At 41.8% G+C, this 21,139-nt stretch overlaps 1 protein-coding gene across 1 annotated transcript; it reads right to left on the bottom strand.

The window, feature by feature from the left end:
• Nucleotides 1-503: 503 nt before the first annotated feature.
• Nucleotides 504-18,839, bottom strand: LOC311000700 (myosin-7-like). Its single transcript, XM_083991473.1, has 39 exons — nucleotides 18,655-18,839; nucleotides 18,374-18,415; nucleotides 17,855-18,063; nucleotides 17,601-17,744; nucleotides 17,352-17,508; nucleotides 17,230-17,257; nucleotides 17,044-17,149; nucleotides 16,860-16,952; nucleotides 16,710-16,773; nucleotides 16,528-16,626; nucleotides 16,312-16,415; nucleotides 16,093-16,231; nucleotides 9,930-10,048; nucleotides 9,687-9,836; nucleotides 9,408-9,578; nucleotides 9,012-9,321; nucleotides 8,389-8,471; nucleotides 8,012-8,217; nucleotides 7,772-7,895; nucleotides 7,490-7,626; nucleotides 7,049-7,304; nucleotides 6,720-6,962; nucleotides 6,452-6,628; nucleotides 6,216-6,361; nucleotides 6,024-6,114; nucleotides 5,519-5,908; nucleotides 5,267-5,393; nucleotides 5,068-5,186; nucleotides 4,788-4,984; nucleotides 4,520-4,703; nucleotides 4,250-4,415; nucleotides 2,668-2,792; nucleotides 2,271-2,579; nucleotides 1,989-2,192; nucleotides 1,602-1,898; nucleotides 1,379-1,483; nucleotides 1,188-1,283; nucleotides 887-1,021; nucleotides 504-712 (listed from the first exon to the last, which is right to left on the bottom strand). The coding sequence occupies exons 3-39, from the start codon at nucleotides 18,053-18,055 to the stop codon at nucleotides 692-694; spliced, it is 5,823 nt and encodes a 1,940-aa protein (XP_083847599.1). The 5' UTR covers nucleotides 18,056-18,063; nucleotides 18,374-18,415; nucleotides 18,655-18,839; the 3' UTR covers nucleotides 504-691.
• Between the last annotated feature and the right edge of the window lie 2,300 nt (nucleotides 18,840-21,139).

Below are 21,139 nucleotides of genomic sequence, written 5' to 3'. Positions count from 1 at the left end.
CTGGAAAACAATGTGTTTTTCTATGTTCAACCAAAAGGGAGCCACAAAGCACAATGCATATAGTAGGACTCAACCTGAGTGAGCATGGTATGACATTGTCTTCAACAACACTATTTAATTTAAAAAGCAAAACCAGTTGACTCAGTAATCAGTGTGTGACATACATATTAAACCGGAATCTATGAAAATAAATAATTTTAATGAATAGGATAGTTGATTCCCAGGATTAATTCTGTTTTAGCAGAACTGTTTGTCTGTTTCTTTCCTATATGATATTTAGCAAACATATAATAAGTATTGAATTGACTTGGTCTTGGTAATTCACTCAGATGATGAGAGAATGATCAGTTCATTTGAATTATGCAAAACAAAAAAACCTAAACACAGTTTTTCAAAAGATATGGGAGTGTTTTCTCTGTGCTTTTCTTTGTTATTTTGCATTTCATTAATGTATTCTTTGTAATTAAAACATTGTAGTAATTTATTATATTAAAATTCAAATAGGAGTCTATTTTAGAGTTTCGGTCCTGTAATACTGTATGAATCACTTTTCACGTTTTCAAATGAAATGAAAGTTTTCAAATAGAAAGTTTTCAAATGTAAATTTAATTTATTCTACTGAACAAACAACATGCTTAGGGAGGCACCACAAGCAGAAAGTGCCTCAAAGACCATAACTTCTGAGGGAACTTCACTCTTCATCATGTCCTTTCTGAAAAGAAAGAAAGAAAATACAACATAAATAGTGAGTTGTCAGTAGTGTCATTTTAACCTTTGCCATCTGGATACAGACCGGCCTCTTATGGGGTGTTCTTACAGCCAACATGGCTGGTAGAAGGGGTTTTGCAAATATTTTTAAACACATGTACACTATGTGTGTACCAACCTTGGTGCCCACATCACGGCTCTTGGCGCGCATCTTGTTGACCTGAGACTCAGCGATGTCAGCTCTCTCTTCAGCCTCGTCCAGCTCATGCTGCAGCTTGCGGAACTTGCCAAGATGCGAATTAGCCTGTTCCTCCTGTTGAAGTTAAATTAGATTACATAAACAAATTTGTTAATTTAAGATCTTCAAGTTCATGCTGAAGATTGTAGACGTAGTAGTTACCGTACGTATTACAGTAATCTACCCAAACACTACCACTTTTCAGTGGTCATGTGCAACTTTGGCAATTTATAGTACTTACAGCCTCCTCTGAAGTCCTCTTGTAGGACTTGACTTTCAGCTGCAGCTTGTCCACCAGATCTTGAAGACGTGCTAGATTTTTACGGTCTTCTTCAGTCTAAATTGGAAATATGAAAATAACATGAAATGAAAATGTATTTCTGAATATAATTTTCATGTCATATTTACATTTTTCTTTAGATCAGTTGTTACCTGATAAGTGAGCTCCTTTATACGTCTTTCATACTTCCTTACTCCCTTTACAGCATCACTGGCTTTTCTCTGCTCACTTTCCACCTCACTTTCAAGTTCCCTGACCTGCAGGATGGAGCAACAGCAAATGTCAGCCAATAACACTGTGCATTTCAAAGAGCAGATATTTGTTTTGTGTACATAAATACGGTAATGCCATTTGCCAAATATTTCAACCACTCACCCTGGCCTCGAGCTTCTGCACCTGCTTCTTGCCTCCCTTCATGGCGATCTGCTCAGCTTCATCCAGACGGTGCTGCAGGTCTTTGATGGTTTGTTCCATGTTCTTCTTCATACGCTCCAGGTGAGCGCTGGTGTCCTGCTCTTTCTTCAGCTCCTCTGCCATCATGGCAGCATCAGTGATGGCCTTCTTGGCCTTTTCCTCTGCATTTCTGGACTCCTGCACTGCATCTTCTACTTCTGTCTGAAGCTGGCTTGTGTCACCCTCCAGCTTCTTCTTTTGATTCAGCAGACTGGTGTTCTGGTTGAAGGCAACATTTAATGACAGGCTTTCTCAGTAAGTTGACAATAAGCAGGAAGAATTGTGTCAGGTGAAATGACTACATCTTACCTGTGAGTGCAGTAGCTGCACCCTCTCACTAACATCCAGCAGCTCTTGCTCAGCAAGTTTGCGGCTTCTCTCAGTTTGCTCCAGAGCAGCCCTCAGTTCCTCCAGCTCAGACTGAAGCAGGTTGTTGCGTCTCTCAACAATGGCAATGTTCTCCTTCATGTCATCATGGGCTCTTATAGATTCATCAAGCTGAAGCTGAGCCTCCTTTAAGATGGGGGAAAAACCTCAATGTAAGTAATGTTTGTGAAAGAAATAGGACCATATTTATATATGCTGTCTTACTTTGAGATGCACATGAACAGATTTGAGTTGTTTCTGGGCCTCAGATGCCTGCCTATTGGCCTGGCTGAGTTGGATCTCCATCTCATTGAGGTCTCCCTCCATTTTCTTCTTCAGGCGCATGGCCTCATTCCTGCTGCGAGTCTCGGCCTCAAGGGAGCTCTGAAGAGTGTCCACAACTCTCTGTTGGTTTCTCTTTGCTTGCTCCATCTCTTCATCCTTCTCAGCCAGCTTGCGCTCAATGTCAGCTTTGACCTGATTGAATTCAAGCTGAACTCTGAGGATCTTCCCTTCCTCATGCTCCAGGGTGGCCTAGACAGAAAAATACATTTTGTTTGAAGGGTTGTACCTGCTGCAGACAATTTAAGGAGCTTAAGTTTTTTCACAAGACACAACATACCTCAGCTTCCTCCAGAGCTGTTTGTATCTCTGACTTCTCTTGCTCCAACTGTTTTCGAATCTTCTCAAGCTCATGAATACTCTTTCCACCCTCACCAATTTGTTCAGTGAGGTCAGATATTTCCTCTGAGAAACCAAATGCAACATTGTCAATGGTTGGGTTATCAGATCAAATCCTTTAAAGGGACTGCGAGGAGTTTGTATTTGTTTCTAAAAAAAGTCTCATATTAACTCTTTGACTGCCAGCCATTCTCACAGCAGCTTCCTCCAGCTTGCCAGGCATTTTCCAGCTTTTTGACTGATTTCCATAGACCCACCATATATTATGTACTGTTACTACATACACATTCAACCCATCAAAGGAAAGATGACGGTCTCTACTTTCCAGCAAAAATCAGTTCGACAGGTTTTTGTAGCCGAAACACGGCACTTTAGATCAGATCCAGCTTCCTCTGGTCAGCAGGCAGCGGTCTCACTCACTCTCTCTGTCTCACACACACACACACACACACACACACACACACACACACACACACACACACACACACACACACACACACACACACACACACACACACACACACACACACACACAGCCTACAGCTCTGGCTGACATGCCCCCTGAACCCACAGCCACAGACAGTCTGCTCACAACAGACACTCCCACCATCTTTAGCTCCGTTTAGCTCTCGTCACGTTCGCCGCGGCGCCGTCCGCTCCTCATCCACACTAGATCGCGGGATTCTCAAGCTGCTATCTGAGTGATTTCTCGCAAAATCTAGCGACTTTCCAAACGCTCTTGACGACTAACGACGAGCGATCAACAGGGTTGTTGTTACTAACGTTTGTGCTTTGTATCACGGAGCTTCGACGAGCTGCCGAGCCGCCATGAGCCCCGCTGCCGCCCCCGAAGCTCTCACCGGCGGCCAGAGTGTCACGGAGCGGCGCCGCTGCAGTCAGACACCCGCCCGCTCCGTGAGGGGGGAAAAACACGCTATATTTTTTATATCTCTCAATCCAAATGTGTTTTTCTGCACTTTATTTTGATGATACAAGTCTGATCTTCACAGAGGAGTAGGGCAAGACATTCAACATGGCGTTGCCATTAAAAAAACGCTAAGACGAGTTATCTCGTCTTTGGCAGACTACGCTTGGATTCGCTAAGACGAGATAACTCGTCTTTGGCAGTGAAAGAGTTAATGTGGTTGAATCTATGTTACTCACACTTGATAATGGGTCCATTTTCGATAAATATATCGTTCTGTCTTTATCGTTATTTTGTTATTATTATTTAGTGGTCGGCTCGCCCAGCATTTCCTACTTTAGGTTTCGTCATGGGAATAACGCAGCCGGATCGCCGTTTGTGGTCGGAACTACGACGGTATCTGATCGTCTTGGAACCTCTGACTTTGATTCTTGATGAATGAAAACATTCTTGGCAAATGTTTTCGCTTTCGTCCGTCTTGTGCCAGTCCAAGAATTTTACCGTGCATGCGGAGGTTCATGGGAAATGTATTGTGGAAACACTTTGCTTTCGAAAACTCCTCATTGTCCCTTTAATAGGGATTTGGTGTTACCCTTACCCTGCAGATTCTTATTCTCTCTCTTCATGGTCTCCAGATGTTCAAGAGATTCTTCATAGGAGTTCTTCAGTTTAAAGAGCTCCGTGCTCAGAGACCTGGCCTCCTTCTGAGAACTCTCCAGTTCTGTTTGAGACTCCTCATACTTCTGTTTCCACTCAGACAAAACCTGCATTGAACAGAAAGACCAGCTAAGACCTGACACATTTGTGCTTATGTCATTACTCTTAGATTGTTCATGGAAAAGAAAATTATTATTTTTTTAAATTGTACCTTATCAAAGTTTCTTTGCTTCTTGTCCAGAGCAGCAGCAGCAGCATTTGACCTTTCCACATCAACCATGAGATCTTCAATCTCATTCTGCAGTCTGTGTTTGGTCTTCTCCAGAGAAGAACATTTAGCATTCACTGCTTCAACAGCCTCCTCAGCATCCTGCAGACGCTGAGCCAGCTTTTTCCTAAATTGTATTTGAATTGATTTAGCTTTTAATTGCTTTTGAAAGAATTCCACATTATTCAAGAAAAGGTTATGTTTTACTCACTTGGCCTCCTCTAGTTCCTCAGTCCTCTGGATGGCATCAGTTTCGTACTTTGTTCTCCACTGAGCCACCTCAGAGTTGGCCTTAGACATGCCACGCTGCAGTTCAGCCTTGGCCTCCTGCTCCTCCTCAAACTGCTCCCTGAGCAGGTCACAGTCATGACGAGAAGACTGCACTGCATGGGCTAGTGCATTCTTGGCCTAAATCAAAAACATAGTTTAATGTTTCTCTTGTATTAATATTAAGTCTGTACAAAATGATGTCCAGTTTTCATGTTCTCCACCTTGATTTCCTCCTCCAGCTGTCTTTTGAGATCTTCAATTTGCTGAGTGTAGGACTGTTTTCCTCTGGTAAGTTGAGACACCAAGGAGTCTTTTTCCTCAAGCTGCCTTGAAAGCTCACCTAAGTTTGATTGATAAATATAATGAGTACTCTGTAATATCCATAAAATCAAAATCAAATCAAATAGATCTTCCACAAACCATTCTCAGTTTGAAGCTTTGCTTTCTGCATGGTGAAGTCATTGATGGTTCGTTGTCCCTCATCTGACTTTGTCTTGTATTCATTCATCTGGTCCTCCAGAGACCGGCACATTTTTTCCAAATTATTCTGAAAAGAAAAAGCAGTAAATCTTGTACATTTAGTAGTGCTTGAGAGGAATTCATGGGGGGATAAAATGTCAACACATTTTACAATGATAGTTTTCACATCTTAAAAGCTAAAATGTTATTTACCTTAGCCTTTACAATCTGCTCCATATTTGAGACCACATCATCCAGTTCCAGTCTGAGCTCACTCTTCTCCTTCTCCAGTTTCTGCTTGACTCTCTGCAGGTTGTCAATCTGCTCCCCCAGGTCAGCCACACTGTCGGCCTGTTTCTTCCTGAGTGTGGCAGCGGTGGCTTCATGCTGCAGAGTGGCCTCTTCAAGGTCTCTGCGGAGTTTCTGGAACTCAGCCTCCCTCTTCTTGTTCATCTCAATTTGGGAAGCTGTTGCTCCACCAGCCTCCTCCAGCCTCTCACTGATCTCCTCCAGCTCCCTGGACAAGTCTGCTCTTTGCTTCTCCACCTTGGCTCGGGCAGCTCGCTCTGCCTCAAGCTCTTCTTCCAGCTCTTCAATGCGGGCCTAGACCAAAATCAAAGTCATTCCTTTTTCAATTTCATTGTAGTCATTGTGGTCATGACATTTTTTTTCCAGGTTGTAGCCTGCTCAGTTTACTTTACAATTTTTGAAATATTACCTGCAACTCCTTCAGTTTTTTCTGGAGCTGGGCACACATTGCTTGTTCATCTTCTATTTTCCCATTGAGTTGACTGATTTCAAAATCTTTCCTGTGGATGACAAGAATTGAACATAACAGCTCATACATGGTTTAAAATGTATTTGTATCTTTTAAAGTGCACACTTTTTTTTTTTTTTTTTTTTTTTTTACTTTTTCAGCCTCTCTTCGAGTTGCTGCTTATCATTTTCCAGGTCCATGAGGCTCTCTTGAGCCAACTTAAGGTCTCCCTCAAGCTTCCGTTTTGCTCTCTCAAGATCCATACGAACTTTCTTCTCTTGCTCCAGGGATCCTTCAAGCTGTGGATGGTAATGAATAGTTATTCCTTTTCAATTGTCATTTGTCATTTTTAAAATGTAAAATAGACACCTGCTTGTGTAAATTCTTACATCATCCACTTGCTGCTCCAGCTTGGTTTTAGCCTTGGTGAGTGTGTTGACTTTGTCTTCTTCACTCTGCAGGTCATCCAGTGTTTGCTGATGAGCTTCCTGTAAGGCTTTCTTTTCCTTGGTCAACTTGGCAATGATTTCATCCAGAGCAGCCATTTCTTCAGTCAGGTTCTTTACCTATTGCCAGAAAACATTTTCATCAAGGACTTAAACACAGACTATATTTTGGACACAAATGATTTTTTATTGACATTAGTGTTTATAATACCTTGTTCTCCGTGGCATGCTTCTCTTTCTCCACTTTGGCCAAAGTTAACTCTAAGTCATCGATGTCCTTCTTTAACTCAGAGCACTCGTCCTCCAGCTTCCTCTTCTTAGCTGTCAGCTCAGAATTCATCTCCTCCTCATCCTCCAGTCTTTCTGTCAGCTCTTTAAGTTTTGCCTCCTGCTGAATCTTGTTCTTGATCAACCCTTCACATCTTTCTTCAGCATCACCCAGATTATCTTGTTCCTGTTGTTGTTGAAAGGGCGCAGTATTAAATTGTGCAAGGCCTCTGGCCCTTTAAGGTAATTTGTAATTCTAACAGGTTTACATACAGTTTGCACTTGGAGCTGCAGGTCATTCTTCTCTTGGAGAAGAGAGACCATTTTTTCTTCAAGTTCCTTCCTGCGGGCTTCTGATTTTGCATAAGCCTCTTTCAGCTTCAAGAATTCTTCCTTCATGTTGGCCATCTCCTTCTCAGTCTCTGCTGACCTCAGCAGAGGTTTAATCTTGAAGTACATCTTCATCCAGGGCCAATTCTTGACCCCCATGAAAGCACGGACGTTCCACTGGATGACAAGTAGAGCATCCCTGTGGATAATGGATTGTTATTGTCTGTTGTATTTTCTAGGTTTACCCCGATTGTGCAAATGTTCTCAATTTACACACTCTTTTTGCGGAAGTTTTACTTGCTTGGTTTGTGTGTCAGAAGCAGTGTATACAGTGTACAAATTAATTTGACTTTGTCAAAGTTTGGATATGCTGTACAAAGTTACCTGCGTTCAACAATCTTTTGGAATTCAATTCTTGCCAACAGGCCTCGTGACCGGGATTGAATGCCAGTGATAATAAGTGCTAGTCGATCATCTCGCATCTCCTCTAGCTGACCCAGCAGTCCGGCTTTGAAGAACACCTTTTTAATAAAAGTAGAATCTGCTTCACTTGTCTTTGATTTAACTACTGACAATAAATAAATCAATGGTTATTTATTTATCTGTTTAGATTATTATTCAGCATATCTATTATGCAAAATGCACTTTATCTGAATAAAGACAGACCTTGGTGTGTCCCAGTTTGTACTGGGTGTGGTCGATGTCCAGTGAACCCAAGAGTTTCTCTGCAGCCTTCTTGTTGTCAATGAACTGCCCCTCAGGAATGGCATTAGGGTTCAAAATACGATATCTTTGACACAAAATACAAATTTTACATGTTGTGTAGTGTCTTGTCAGCATTTCTTAAAAGACTATCATTGGTTTACTTTGATAATCATAAATGTTGTTTGTTCAACATATGCAAACCTCTGTTTGAAATCTCCGTATAGGATCCTGTTGGGGAAGCCCTTCCTGCAGATCCTGATGCCTTCCAGCACACCGTTACAGCGCAGCTGGTGCATCACCAGAGGATTCTCCATGGCCCCAGGAGTCTTGGTCTCATTGGGGATGAGGCAGCGCACAAAGTGAGGGTGAGTAGACCTCAAGTTGGTCATCAGCTTGTTCAGATTTTCCTGCAGGTTTTGAAACGCATAATGTTGAATATCCCAGGGAAATTGTAGATCCATCTTTCCTCTAGACTTTTGTATTTTACACAAAATAGGTGCATAATCATGCTCCATGTAAATTAGACCTGAAACAATATTTGAACATATGAATGAAAAAAATGTATGCAAGTATCTTACCCTGTGCAAAGCTGATACAGTTTGGAAGGAAGATCCTTTCTTCTTGCTACCACCTTTGCCCTTGCCTCCTCCTCCTTCCTGAGCTAAATAAAAAAAACAATCAAACACTAATTCAGTTTATATGAAGATGATAATCATAATGTTAGGACATTTCATGCATCATGTCTATACATTGTACACTTTTTGTGTATTATGTATTGCAGCATAATCTTATTTGTCACTCAACCATAGACTGTATAGATTCTCAGAGACTCTGATGTTATTTTGACAGTGCCTGAGTCCACCTAACACCCGGCTAATCCAAAAATGGGCAAAGAGGTGGGGCATGTGCGGAGCTGTAACTCTGCCAATGTACAGTATGGCAAGCCTACACCCACCTTACACTCAAAGTGGCACATTCCCAGCTATGCATAACATAGGCCATAGCTTAAGTATAATTACATTTTGATTAGTTAAATAAAGATCAGGTTCTTCTTAGACAAGGAGTGGTTGAGACATTATGTACCATTGAATGGCACACAAAAATAAAAGGATGTGCAGTGATACCACAAAAGTTAAGGACAAAGGTGTGTTATTCATATGCCACTTTGTGAGACTGGGCTTATTAGGTAGTGTCACCATACCTGATTCAGCTCCAGCATAATTTGCAAAGAGGATAGAGAGAAGCTTGAGGTTAGACTTCTGGTACAATCCAACCACCGTCTCATTCAGTGGATCCTTGTTCTTCACCAGCCAGTTGTTGATATTATAATCAACAGTTCCGGCATAGTGAACCAGAGAGAAATGAGCCTCTGGTCTCCCTTTGACAATCCTGGGCTTCTGGAAGTTGTTGGATTTCCCCAGATGGTTGTCATAGAGCTTAGCTTTAAATGTGGAATCAGAGGCTTTTGGGAACATGCACTCCTCTTCAAGGATGGACATAATACCCATGGGCTGAGGATATAAAATATGAGAGATTTAGAAAAAGACCACATTTTTATTAACTTTTTTTGTGTCTGTCTAATAGTCCATTATCTCACCTTTTCAATCAGGTCAATACAGGCCTGCAAATCCATACCAAAGTCAATGAAGACCCATTCAATGCCCTCTTTCTTGTACTCTTCCTGCTCCAGCACAAACATGTGGTGGTTGAAAAACTGTTGCAGTTTTTCATTGGTGAAGTTGATGCACAGCTGCTCAAAGGTGTTGAACTGTAATGACAAAGCAAGTTACCATTAACTCAGGAAATGCAATGAAACAAAAATGTTGAATAAATTAACATTACATTACCCCTACTACTACGATAACACTAAACTCACATCAAAGATCTCAAATCCAGCAATGTCCAGCACACCAATGAAGTACTGGCGGGGCTGCTTGGTGTCCAGGGTTTGGTTAATCTTGACCACCATCCAAAGAAACATCTTCTCATACACTGACTTTGACAGTGCACTAATAGCATAGTACACCTGAGAAAGAAAATTATTACTATCTTTGAAACTAAACTTTGAATATTTATTCAGTCAAACTATATTTTAATAAGGTCTTATTAAACTCTTTACCTGATCAACACTTTGTCCCTTGGTGACCCATTCATTTCCTACTTTGACTCTTGGGTGACAGAGACCTTTGATGAGGTCAGCAGAGTTCAGGCCCTGAAGATACGCGACTTTGTCAGCATCTGAGAAAATTAGGACACATGTAAGCAGGGCTTAAAGTATTCCGGCCCCGTGCCGGATCTCCGGCGTTTGAAAATTTCAGAAAAAAAAAAAAAACACACACACACAATATTTGGCTGCACACAGAGAAGTTCATGGCTGGAGAAGACGGAGGACAAAGACAAAGCTAAATGTGTCGTATGCAAGACAACCCTGGCCTGCCTGTGCGTACTGTATGAGCTTGGTGACGTGACTCAGTCACTCGCTGGAGGCAGTGATATGCCAAGTAGAGTCGGGTCTCTTGCCACTGTTGACGTCGGCACAAACGAACCTGGTGGTCCAAGCGGACGTAACGGTGCGCATTCCATTTCGTTTTTTTTTTTTCCGTGCATGTCCGCAGCGCAACGCTGCACGGACGTGCCCCCCCCACGCCCCGTAGCAGAGGAAACGGGCCCTTGAATGCAGGCACGTGCACACATAGGGCCCAAAGGGTGCTTGAGCCCCTGCCCTTTTTGCCCCGTATTAAAAAGTGCCCTTTTTTATGTTTTTATTTTTTTTTATTTTGTTCAATAAATGCATTCCTGTTGTGCATGAGGATGTAAACAACCGCGCTGTAAAAATGCCACGGTTATCTACTGTACGCATTTCCTTGTAATATACACGGTATTGTGTATGTACGTTGGTGTGTGTGTTGTCCGCTGCTGCTCCGCTCTGTCCCGGGGCGGGGGGGGGGGGGGGGGGGGGGGGGTTTGTCAGTTTGTCTGTATGTAATAATGAAGCTGGCTTGAGCTCAGGAAGTAGTGGAGCTGTGCATAAAGCCCATTGTCATTAGATCTATTTTTTGACATTTCCACATTTTGTTTTTATTTTATTTTTGACATAGTTTTTACATAGCATAGAAACTTGTTGCCAAGTCATGGGAAAGTCATGGAAATTTGTTGGTGAAAATGTGTATGAACCCTGTGTACATTACCAAGCACAATGCCAAAAAGTTGTTTTCTAAATTGCCTATAATGTGTAGGCTCGGATCGAGTGCACCCTGCTCCTTGGAAAAAAGTTCAGGCTCAGGATTTTTTTTTACTTTAAGCCCTGTGTAAGTAACATACATGCAGCAAGCCCTCTCATCAAGCTCTCTGAATAATCCTGTCTCCTAGAAAACACAAGTATTTGCAACACAAAAACTCTTTGGAAGATACATTACTGTGACAGGATTCCATTTACTGTAAAGCGGATATACTGTTAATTAAGATATTTGACACTTTGCAAATACCTTGAAACTACCGTAAATACTGTATATTTGACAGTTACACAGATTTCCATTTCCATTTACGTGGTCGGTTAATGCAGCCTCAAAATTATAATTTTAACATTACCTGGTGTTAAATGTAAAGCACAGGTATTCCAGATGACATGGTGCCAACTGCCCAAACAATATCTGAGGCCATACTATCTGCCACAGAAGATACATCAAATCAGACTCTTTATTGTTTATATCGCTCCCTCCGCCGACACACAAGCTGCCCTAATTCATGAACTTGTGACACAGGCAGAGGCAGAAGCACCGGGCGCGGGGTAATACCAAATCTGTAGAAAGCAGCCACGATTGTGCCAGTTCCCAAAAATAATAGACCAAAGGAATTAAATGATCTGCGACCAGTTGCCCTTACATCTGCAGCAATGAAATGTTTTGAAAAAATTGTCCTGAAAGAACTTCTGTCAACTGTTTCACCCCAATCAATTTGCCTATTGGGCAGAGAGGGGTTGAGGATGCACTACTGACTCTGGTAAACAACATCTATGAGCACCTTGAATGTGTAAATAACTTGGTTAAAGTGGTTTGTAGATTTCAGTAGTGCTTTCAACACAATACAATCGCAATTTGCTAGTGAACAAATTGATGGATTTCAGCGTAAACTCTAAAATTATTTTGTGGATCTATGATTTTCTGACCAACCGTAGTCAGTGAGTGAGGTTCAATTCAGCTCTCTCATCACCAAAGATCATCAACACCAGTGCTCCTCAAGGGTGTGTTTTGTCCCCAGTGTTATATACTTTATATACAAATAATTGTCAAGCAGCTTCTTCTGAGCATACATTTTTTAAATATGCAGATGATACAGGCTTAGTTGGATTTTTAAAATCTGAAAGAGCATCTGTGGAGGGTTTTTTTGAGGGTTTTATTCAGTGGTGCTCAGACCACTTCCTGGAGGTCAACACCAAAAAGACCAAAGAGATGGTCATTGATTTTAGTAAAAGAAAGATAATCGTCCCCTCCTCTAACATAAATGGTGAGCAAATCCAGAGGGTCTCAACCTATAAATATTGTTGAAATAGATAACCAACTTAAATTCAATGATCTTGCGATGAGTAAGCCCAGGAATCTACAGCAGAGGCTGTTCTTCCTTAGAAGGTTGAGCTATTTCAGGATAGATCGACGTATCCTCCAAATGTTCTATAAAACTGTCCTGCACAGTGTTCTGACCTTTGGCCTCCTCTGTACTTTTGGAAATATGTGTGCCCACGATCAAGCCAAACTACAACGTGATTAAGACAGCGAGTAAGATCATCGGGATCGATCAGCCATCGGCAACCCAACTGTATAAGGAGCTGATTTTAAAAAAGGCTGATCAGATCTTGAATGATCACACGCACCCTCTCCATCTAAGGTCCCAAAGGAGTGGCAGGCCAGGCGGCAGAATCCTCCAGCAAAAAATCAGAACTGTGAGATACGGCAAATATTTTGTGCCAACAGCAATTAGATTGTTTTGTGTCCGTCACTAGGTGGCATCGTACTGCTCTGACCCTGCTACAAACAGACCACCACAGAGGGTGCAGCAGAAGCAGCGGACCTGTTATAGATGTGGAGCAACCAAGGGGGCAGTTGTCGGTCTGAGAAGTGAAGCCCACTTCCGCGTTCAAAAAACTGCAATCCCCTCGGCTTCCTCTGGGGGCTGGTGTCAGAAAGCAGCATTCTCCATAGACCCCCATGTTAAAATCGCCGACTTTACATCCTCAATAAACATGTTAAAAGCCTGGTGTCAGCACGTTTTTTTGTCTCAATCAATAGTTTCTACCCCCGCACACACACTGAGGGGGGTGAATTTTTTTTTACTCTACCGTTTTACTGTTATTAGGTTAAAATTCTGGCCAATTAGGGCACGGAAACGTTGAGTGACAGGTCCGGAGCGGTCCGTGGCCTGCTTTGAGGCCAGTGGGCGGGTTCTCGGCCGGCCAATCCAACATGGCGCTGTTCAGGCCACCATATTTGAGTCACAAAAACGACTCCCCAAAACCAATGGGTGACGTCACGAGTGCTACGTCCATTCTTTTTACAGTCTGTGGGAGCAACTACACACCTGGCTAATGCAACAGACTGCCCAGCTTCACAAGCTAAATGCAACAGTTGTGGTAAGACTGGACACTTCTCAAAAGTTTGCCGCTCAGCTAAACAAGTGAGAAAGGTGGTGCCCGAAGTAATTGTGCTAATGACAAGCTCAGACCTCGCTAATGCTACCGACAGGATACAGTGCAATGTGACTATTGAAACTGCTTCAGGAGAGTCTGCAACATGTGAACTGCTGGTGGATACAGGCTCATCAGTTTCCATCATACCAGAGACTTTATACAACAGACATTTCTCTGCATGTCCCCTTACTCTCCCAGAAGTTAAGCTTGTCACCTACTTAAAGGAGAATATCCCAGTGCCTGGATGTTTAAGAGCTACTGTTTCCATGGACTCTACAACTGCTCCTGCTTTCCTGTATGTGGTTCGTGGAGGTTCTGCTCTGCTGGGGATGGACCTTATCAGGGCGCTGAACTGGACATTCACTCATAAACTTAAACCAAGCTGCCACTGACCAGCCTTCACCTACTGCAGCTGCACCTGTGATGGAAACAACCAATGCTAACTCATCATTCGGCTGCGTCACAGGATTTGTGCATAAAGTAAAGGTACGTGAGGATGCAGTACCAGTGCAGCAAAGACTATGACGACTACCCTTTGCTGTGCGTCAGGCTGTCTCTGATGAACTTGACATGATGTTAAAGGAAGGCATAATTGAACAAATAGATGCTTCACCCTGGATTTCCCCAATAGTGGTAACAACAATAAAAGGAGGCAAAATAAGACTATGCATTGATCTCCGTGAACCTAACAAGGCCATTGTTGCTGATAGTCACCCTTTGCCCCACATTGAAGAGCTTTTGAGTGAGCTCAGGGGTGCCTCGGTGTTCTCCACCATAGATTTGGCCTCAGCATACCACCAACTGCCACTGCACAAAGACAGTCGTGACCTGACTGCCTTTATTACTCATAACTCTTCCGCTATTGTCGTGTTCCCTATGGTTTGGCCTCTGCTCCATCTGCGTTCCAGAAGATGATGGAAACTGTGTTAAATGGTCTGTCTTGAGTACGCAACTACCTCGATGATGTCATTGTAACTGGACCTTCTCTGGATGAGCAAAACAGGAAACTACGTGCAGTCCTGCAACGCTTGACTGACGCTGGCCTGAAACTCAACATGCAAAAATGTTCATTCAGACAAGTCTCAGATCATCTCCAAAGAAACGTTCTGACACCAGGCTTTTAACATGTTTACTGAGGATGTAAAATCGGCGATTTTAACATGGGGGTCTATGGGGAATGCTCCCTTCTGACACCAGCCCCCAGAGGAAGCCGGGGGGATTGCAGTTTTTTGAACGCGGAAGTGAGCTTCACTTCTCAGACCCACAACTGCCCCTTTGCTTCGGCCACATACAAACAGAGCAGACTGCTTGTAATAAAGGCTATAAGTGCCGCACCTGGCACGAGCGCATCCGAGAACGCACGAGCGCGTACGAGCGCACCCGAATGAGACGTGACCTGCGAGATCGGCGGTAAACAGTAGTTTATGCTCCTTTTTTCCTTTTATTGCTCGAGTTGCGAGCGGGACTTATTGCTGCACTGGCTGTCTCCTCCGTTATTCTGACGGCCCTGTTCCTGTGTGCGTAGATGAACAGACAGTAAGTTATGTGTTATTTTCCTGTGATTATGAATGATTAATATTTCATGTGAAGCTATCGCTAATCCGGCTAATAATTAGTGTTGCGGCCGTTCCCGCTATGCCGCTAATAGTACATGTGATATTCCTGTTTGAATGTGAATATAACTTTATACAGTTGGAATAGACTTTATGTTTATCTGTAACCTGATCAGTGTAATGACTGAGATTATTATTCCTGTAACCAATAGTAAGCTGATTCATGTTTATTTCTTTCTATTGCAGACCACACACTCACACACATATTCACACGAACCTGCATTTACCTGACTTGCCATACATTCGGTGGGTCTGCTGTACTGTTGTGCTGTACTAAAGAATATACTACTACAGTAAAGAGTTAAAGCTGCATCCTGCCTCCTGTCCAGTGTGTTTTGACCGACACCCCAGGGCGAGTACTATCCAACCCTTATAACCAGAACCTCCTATTCAACACTGCTCAACAGCAGATAATGTTGAATTGGCCTGCGGATATTCTTATGTATGTACAGTATTGTATGTATTTATGTATCCCTTTTTTTTTATCTATCTGACATGAGCTGTGCAATGACCATGTGAATTTCCTCATTGAGGATAATAAAGTTAAACTTGAACTTGAAATTGAATCCTTCATTTGTTCACATTTTTGTCTCATAGCAACAAATGCAAAAGCTCAAAAGACCTTAAAACCAACGTCAGAGGCTTGCTCTATGACAATGTTATGTCCTGTATAGTATACCAATTTCCTTTTTCATTCAGAATTCATTCATTCTCTAGGAGGAGTTTGTAAAGGTTTGACAAATAGTTAACATGGGGAGAGAGTGTTGCAGAGTACATTTAGAATGGCTGACTTCCTGTTGGATTTAGGGCATGGAGTCAGTCCACATTTTTAGTTTGCCTATTGAATTCGCATTGGAAAGTCCTCAAAAAGGCTATTAATTTCCAAAGAGAATAGTATTGACCACTACAGTTTCAGTCAAGGTTATAGCCTTCTTTGGTGCTTGTCTCCTTGTAATACCCATTACGCATAGTGTAACAGATTCTCTTACCTTCAGTGCCATCAGCCTCTGCCTGCTCCTCTCGCTGCTTCTGCTTAAACTTCATGTTGCCTTGATGCATGACAGCACCAACCAGCTTGTAAATGCTGTTCTTCTCTTCTTGAGTGAAGCCCAGCACATCAAACGCATCCTAATAGAAAACCAATTTGTAATTTGGGTACTTTATTACTTTGTGGTAAATTGATGGTTGGCTAAACATTTGTATCTCACATCAGTTGCCATCAGCTCGTCACGATCATCAATAGAAGTTACAGTTGTCTGTCCTTGGGAGATGAAGGCGTAATCATAGGGGTTGTTGGTGATGAGTAACATCTCTGAAAAGATAATTGGCAAAATAGCAAGTTTTCTTTATGATACAATGCACACAATACAATGCATGCACTGGTGCAGTTCCAGCCATATGTCACACATATACAACGTGCTTACCCAGGAGTTCAGGCTTTTGCTGAGACAAGATCTGATAAAAAATGTGATAGTCCCTCTCAGCTTTGAGCTGGTAGGTCACACGAGATTTTTCCAGAAGATCTGTTGGAGGCATGATATACATAACCTAATTAAGGACAAGACCTTTAGCAAATGAAGGTATGCATGGATTTAGTTCTACTTACAAGTCTCAATGTCAGCAGAGGCCAGTTTTCCTCGGTTGTCAAAATGAATTCTGATAAATTTACCCTAAAAGGAAAAGAAGTTGTATTTCTAGTATGAAAAAATCAACTGTCAGAATAATGATAGTGAAGTGGCCAGTCACAGACACTCACAAATCTAGAGGAGTTGTCATTCCTGATGGTCTTGGCATTACCAAAGGCCTCCAGAGCAGGGTTACACTGGATGATTTGATCCTCCAGGGTTCCCTGATTTTGTTAAATAATGACAAAACTTCAGATTCCCTGTTAATTTTGGAAAAGTAAGTATTAAGAAATACACACTGTACACAATACAAACCTTTTTCTCAGCAGCTGCATCTTTTTTCATTGGAGCAGCTGCGATGCTGGCAAAGTACTGAATGACACGCTTGGTGTTGACAGTCTTTCCAGCACCGGATTCTCCACTGAGTAGAGGAGACAGAAAATGTTATGTCAGAACCCATGACCTTTAAATACTAAAGAGATTCTGTTGACTGTGACTTACGTGATAAGGACTGACTGGTTTTCTCTGTCTGTCATTAAGAGAATTAAAATGAATATCAATTAAAATTGGCACAGCTATGTAATGGTATATTTTATAATGAGCTGGATAAAAGGATCAAGTACCTGACAACATGTACTGATAGGCGTTGTCAGAGATGGAGAAGATATGAGGAGGAGCTTCAGTCCTCTTCTTTCCTCTGTAGGCAACAACCACTTCTTGGTTGTAGACTGGCAGCCACTTGTAGGGGTTGACAGTCACACAGAACAGCCCAGAGTAGGTCTGTCATAGTAAGAGAAGAGTTAAAATAATATGTTTCTTCTTAATAAGGACACAGGAAGCATATTAACAGATGCTGTAAAAGGTTTTCTTACGTAGATCATCCATGCTGCGTAACGCTCTTTGAGGTTGAACAGCACAGCGGGCTCATGGAGGAAGGTGAACATTGCCATGTCTTCAATTTTATCAAACTTAGGCGGGTTTTGAGGGTGGCAATCACAGTCCTTTACTGTTACAGTCTACAAAAGACAATTATGCATTTTACAGTAAGAGATCAAAGTCAAACCAGTTGCCTTTCTCTCTAGAACTATGATCATCAGCTTTCATCCAAAGATTAATTTTTATCTACCTTTCCAAATTCTGTTTCAGCAGTGACTTTGTCACCCTCTCGACTGGAGATGATAGCTTTGACGTACTCAACCTCAGGGTCAGTTACAAAGCACGCCCTCTTGATGTCGAATGGACGAGTTTGGGCTTCTAGACGCTCCATATCAGACTTCCGAAGAAAAAACGCCGCCGGCCCAAATTCTGCCATTTGAGCATCCCCCATTTTTTAACCTTTCAAGAATAAAACATATTTTTCAGTCCATCTACGTCTGACTGAAAAATGCTGAAACAAATTAGATGATCAACCTGGAAAGAACATAACAGATAACTAACCCTAAATGAATATGTTCAGCAGTAAACTTATAAACAGAGGAATTTTTACATGAGGGGAAATTGGCTGACCTAGGTCTTATACAACTACTGTACTGTATATCAAAATGTCAGGATTAGGTTTTCATAATTCATGAATTTGTTCCTGCTATGTATTAAACAGAAATGCAAGAATCTTAAATTGCTCTATTCCATAATACAGTAATTTTACCTGAGGTGCTGGGTTTGACTTCACAGGAAACTGGGATCTGTGCTATTTATATCAAGCAGACAGAAGCAAAACAAATATATTATTGTGTCATTAATTAATTATGACAAGTAAAAAAAACACGCAGAAACACAATGAATCCTCTCACTAAACTATCACTAACTACCTACAACTAACCCCTGTTTAGGTTACTTGAGAGTAATTTTAACATCTTAAATGCTATACAAATTGAATGAACTAATGTACAATGTATCTGTTCCTGACTCGACCGGGGCTTTTCTTACCGTTGACCGTCAACCTTTGTCAAGTGAAATGATAGATCCAGTGGCTGACACCACGCTCCCTCCCCATTAATAAAGGTTGTTAGTCAACCAAATATGGGGATGAATATCAGAGAAATTGCATCCAGGTTGCCTGTCACAAAAAGCATTCTCTAAATTGGGTAGAGCCTAGTGCTGCTATTTGTTGCTGTCACCTTGTGAACAATTGGACCATGACAAAGAAAGGGGGAGCCAGGAAGTGAGGGAACAAGGGCAGGCTACAGTCTATTAAGTAATTTGATTCTGTTCCAGTAGGCTAAGTCGGAAATAAAATGAACCGAGGGACTTTAAGAATACCTAAATATATTAAAATTAATTGTGTGTGTTTATGATACTTTTAAAAAACATAACTTTTATGTCTTAAAATATTTTGTCTTCACATTGTATTTTTCAGGAGGAATCACTTATCAGAATACTAATACTGAATACTTAATTAGATCCACTGTTCTTTATCTTTATGTGTGTTTCTTTCAGGACAGACGTATTTATCATTGTGCCTGTACATTCTGAAATTAAATAAGGTGGGCTAACACACAGGAGGATTTGTGGGACGTTAAACATCCTGAGCTCTGAACCTCAACAACAGTCTGTCAAGTGATAGGGTGTGAAATACATTTCAAGAGGGAGAATAAAGAGCTGCAGCTGTTGTCTGCAGCAAGGCAAGACAAGGCCAAGGTCGCAGCTGTGAGATCTCTCTATTGTCACTCACCACTGTTTGCAGTTCAGGGCTTGACGCTAAGCTTTTTTCCAAGTAGCACTGTGCTACCATGCTGAAAAATTTAGTAGTACACAACAATTTTTAGTTGCACAATAAAAATTCAGCAGTTTTGGTGAAAATGTCATTTTCAAACAAATAAAGTACTTATTTAGCCTATAATCCTAACCCTGTAGACTAATTTTTAATGTTGTAACTGGCTCTTTGCCTTAACAAAAATCAGGAAAGACAGCTCTGTATCAGATCTGATTACAGGTCCAATCTGATTTTGCCTGGGTTTTTTTGAGACCGGGGTGGCAAAGGCCCTGGGGTGGGGGTATTGATGAGCAGTAAACGTAAACGAAAAGTAATTTCGCTCAGTATAAAAAGCTGAAGATTACATACATACAGGGCTCTACACTAAGATTTGTTTGTTTACTTTAGGAGCACAATGAAAAATGTTTAAGTAGCAGGCAGTTTAAGCCTTAAATAATGTTGAGGGTCCAACATGACCCATTTTTACATTTGAGAACAGTAAAAACACCAAATATTTTTCCTTTTATTAATGTTTTAACATTAAGAAAACTCAATAACCTGTCACACAAGCATCTCCATGTTGCCCCGTGATGTTCAGAGACAGGTCAGACAGGGAGCTTTGAAGTTAAAGTTTATATTATGAATGTTGCACTGTGAGACTGTGACCACATGTCAGCTGTTCTCAGCTCCACCGCGACAAGCGTTTTTATTTTTATTTTATTTTTTTATAGCTCCGCAGTATCGACCCGACTGAAACACGGGAGGACACACTGTATTTATCAAAGCTTGGTCACTGAGGCAGCGGGTTGGTTTGAACTGCGTTGTACAACTTTGAAACTCTTTAGACAGTGATCAGTGTCGGCGGCTGTCCTGAAATGTGTTTCTCTTCTATAGCTCTTCTATAGCTCGATTTAACCTCCTTTGAAATACTATGACCTGGACAAATGAGAATATGCACCGGCAGTAGGAGAGACACAGCCCGAGACCTTGTACCGGAGGGAGAAGCAGGTCGAATGTGCACGGGGAAAAAAAGCGTGTCGCACTGAATGTGCGCTGCTACTGCGTCGCCTTGGCATGCATGACGCGCGTCTACCTTGAAAGTAATGTGCGGAAAAGACATTACATCTGAACGGCCCCGATGTACACAAGCTAATCAAGGCGGTGGCCAAAATCACCAAACAGGCGGGGGGGGGGGGGGGGGGGGTAGTGCATGCAAAACGGTGCATGTACTACAGTTTCTGTCGGAGCCGCACTGATGCAACTGAATGTAATTTTTTATTCGCACTGGATATTATCAGCTCGCAAATGCGAGCAAAACAGTCGCACTGTCGAGCCCTGCAGTTATGTCTATAACCTTTGTCTGACACTGGTCATATGGTAGACCACCTTTCTCTTTTTTACCAACAGCAGACATGGAAAACATTATTTGACATAGAGACCTCATTGATACAATATATCAGAAGTGGAAACATGCTTGCAGTCTGAATTTATTAATGTACAGGACTGGCTCAGCCACAACAGACTATTATTAAACAAAAAGAAGTCATGTCTTATGTTGTTTGGTACCAGTCATAAATTAGCGCATCACTCTGCTGAACTGTCTGTCTGCTTTAATGATGGTTCTCCCCTAGAAAAAGTGGACACATTTAAATACCTGGGTCTTTGGATCGACAGTACATTAACATTCAAGCCACACATTGAATCTGTTGTAATAAATCG

This window comes from Trachurus trachurus (genome assembly GCF_905171665.1).
Source record: "Trachurus trachurus genome assembly, chromosome: 17".
Lineage (NCBI taxonomy): Eukaryota > Metazoa > Chordata > Actinopteri > Carangiformes > Carangidae > Trachurus > Trachurus trachurus.
The sequence above is the reverse complement of the archived record's forward strand: the minus strand, read 5'-3'. Positions and strand labels throughout refer to the sequence as shown.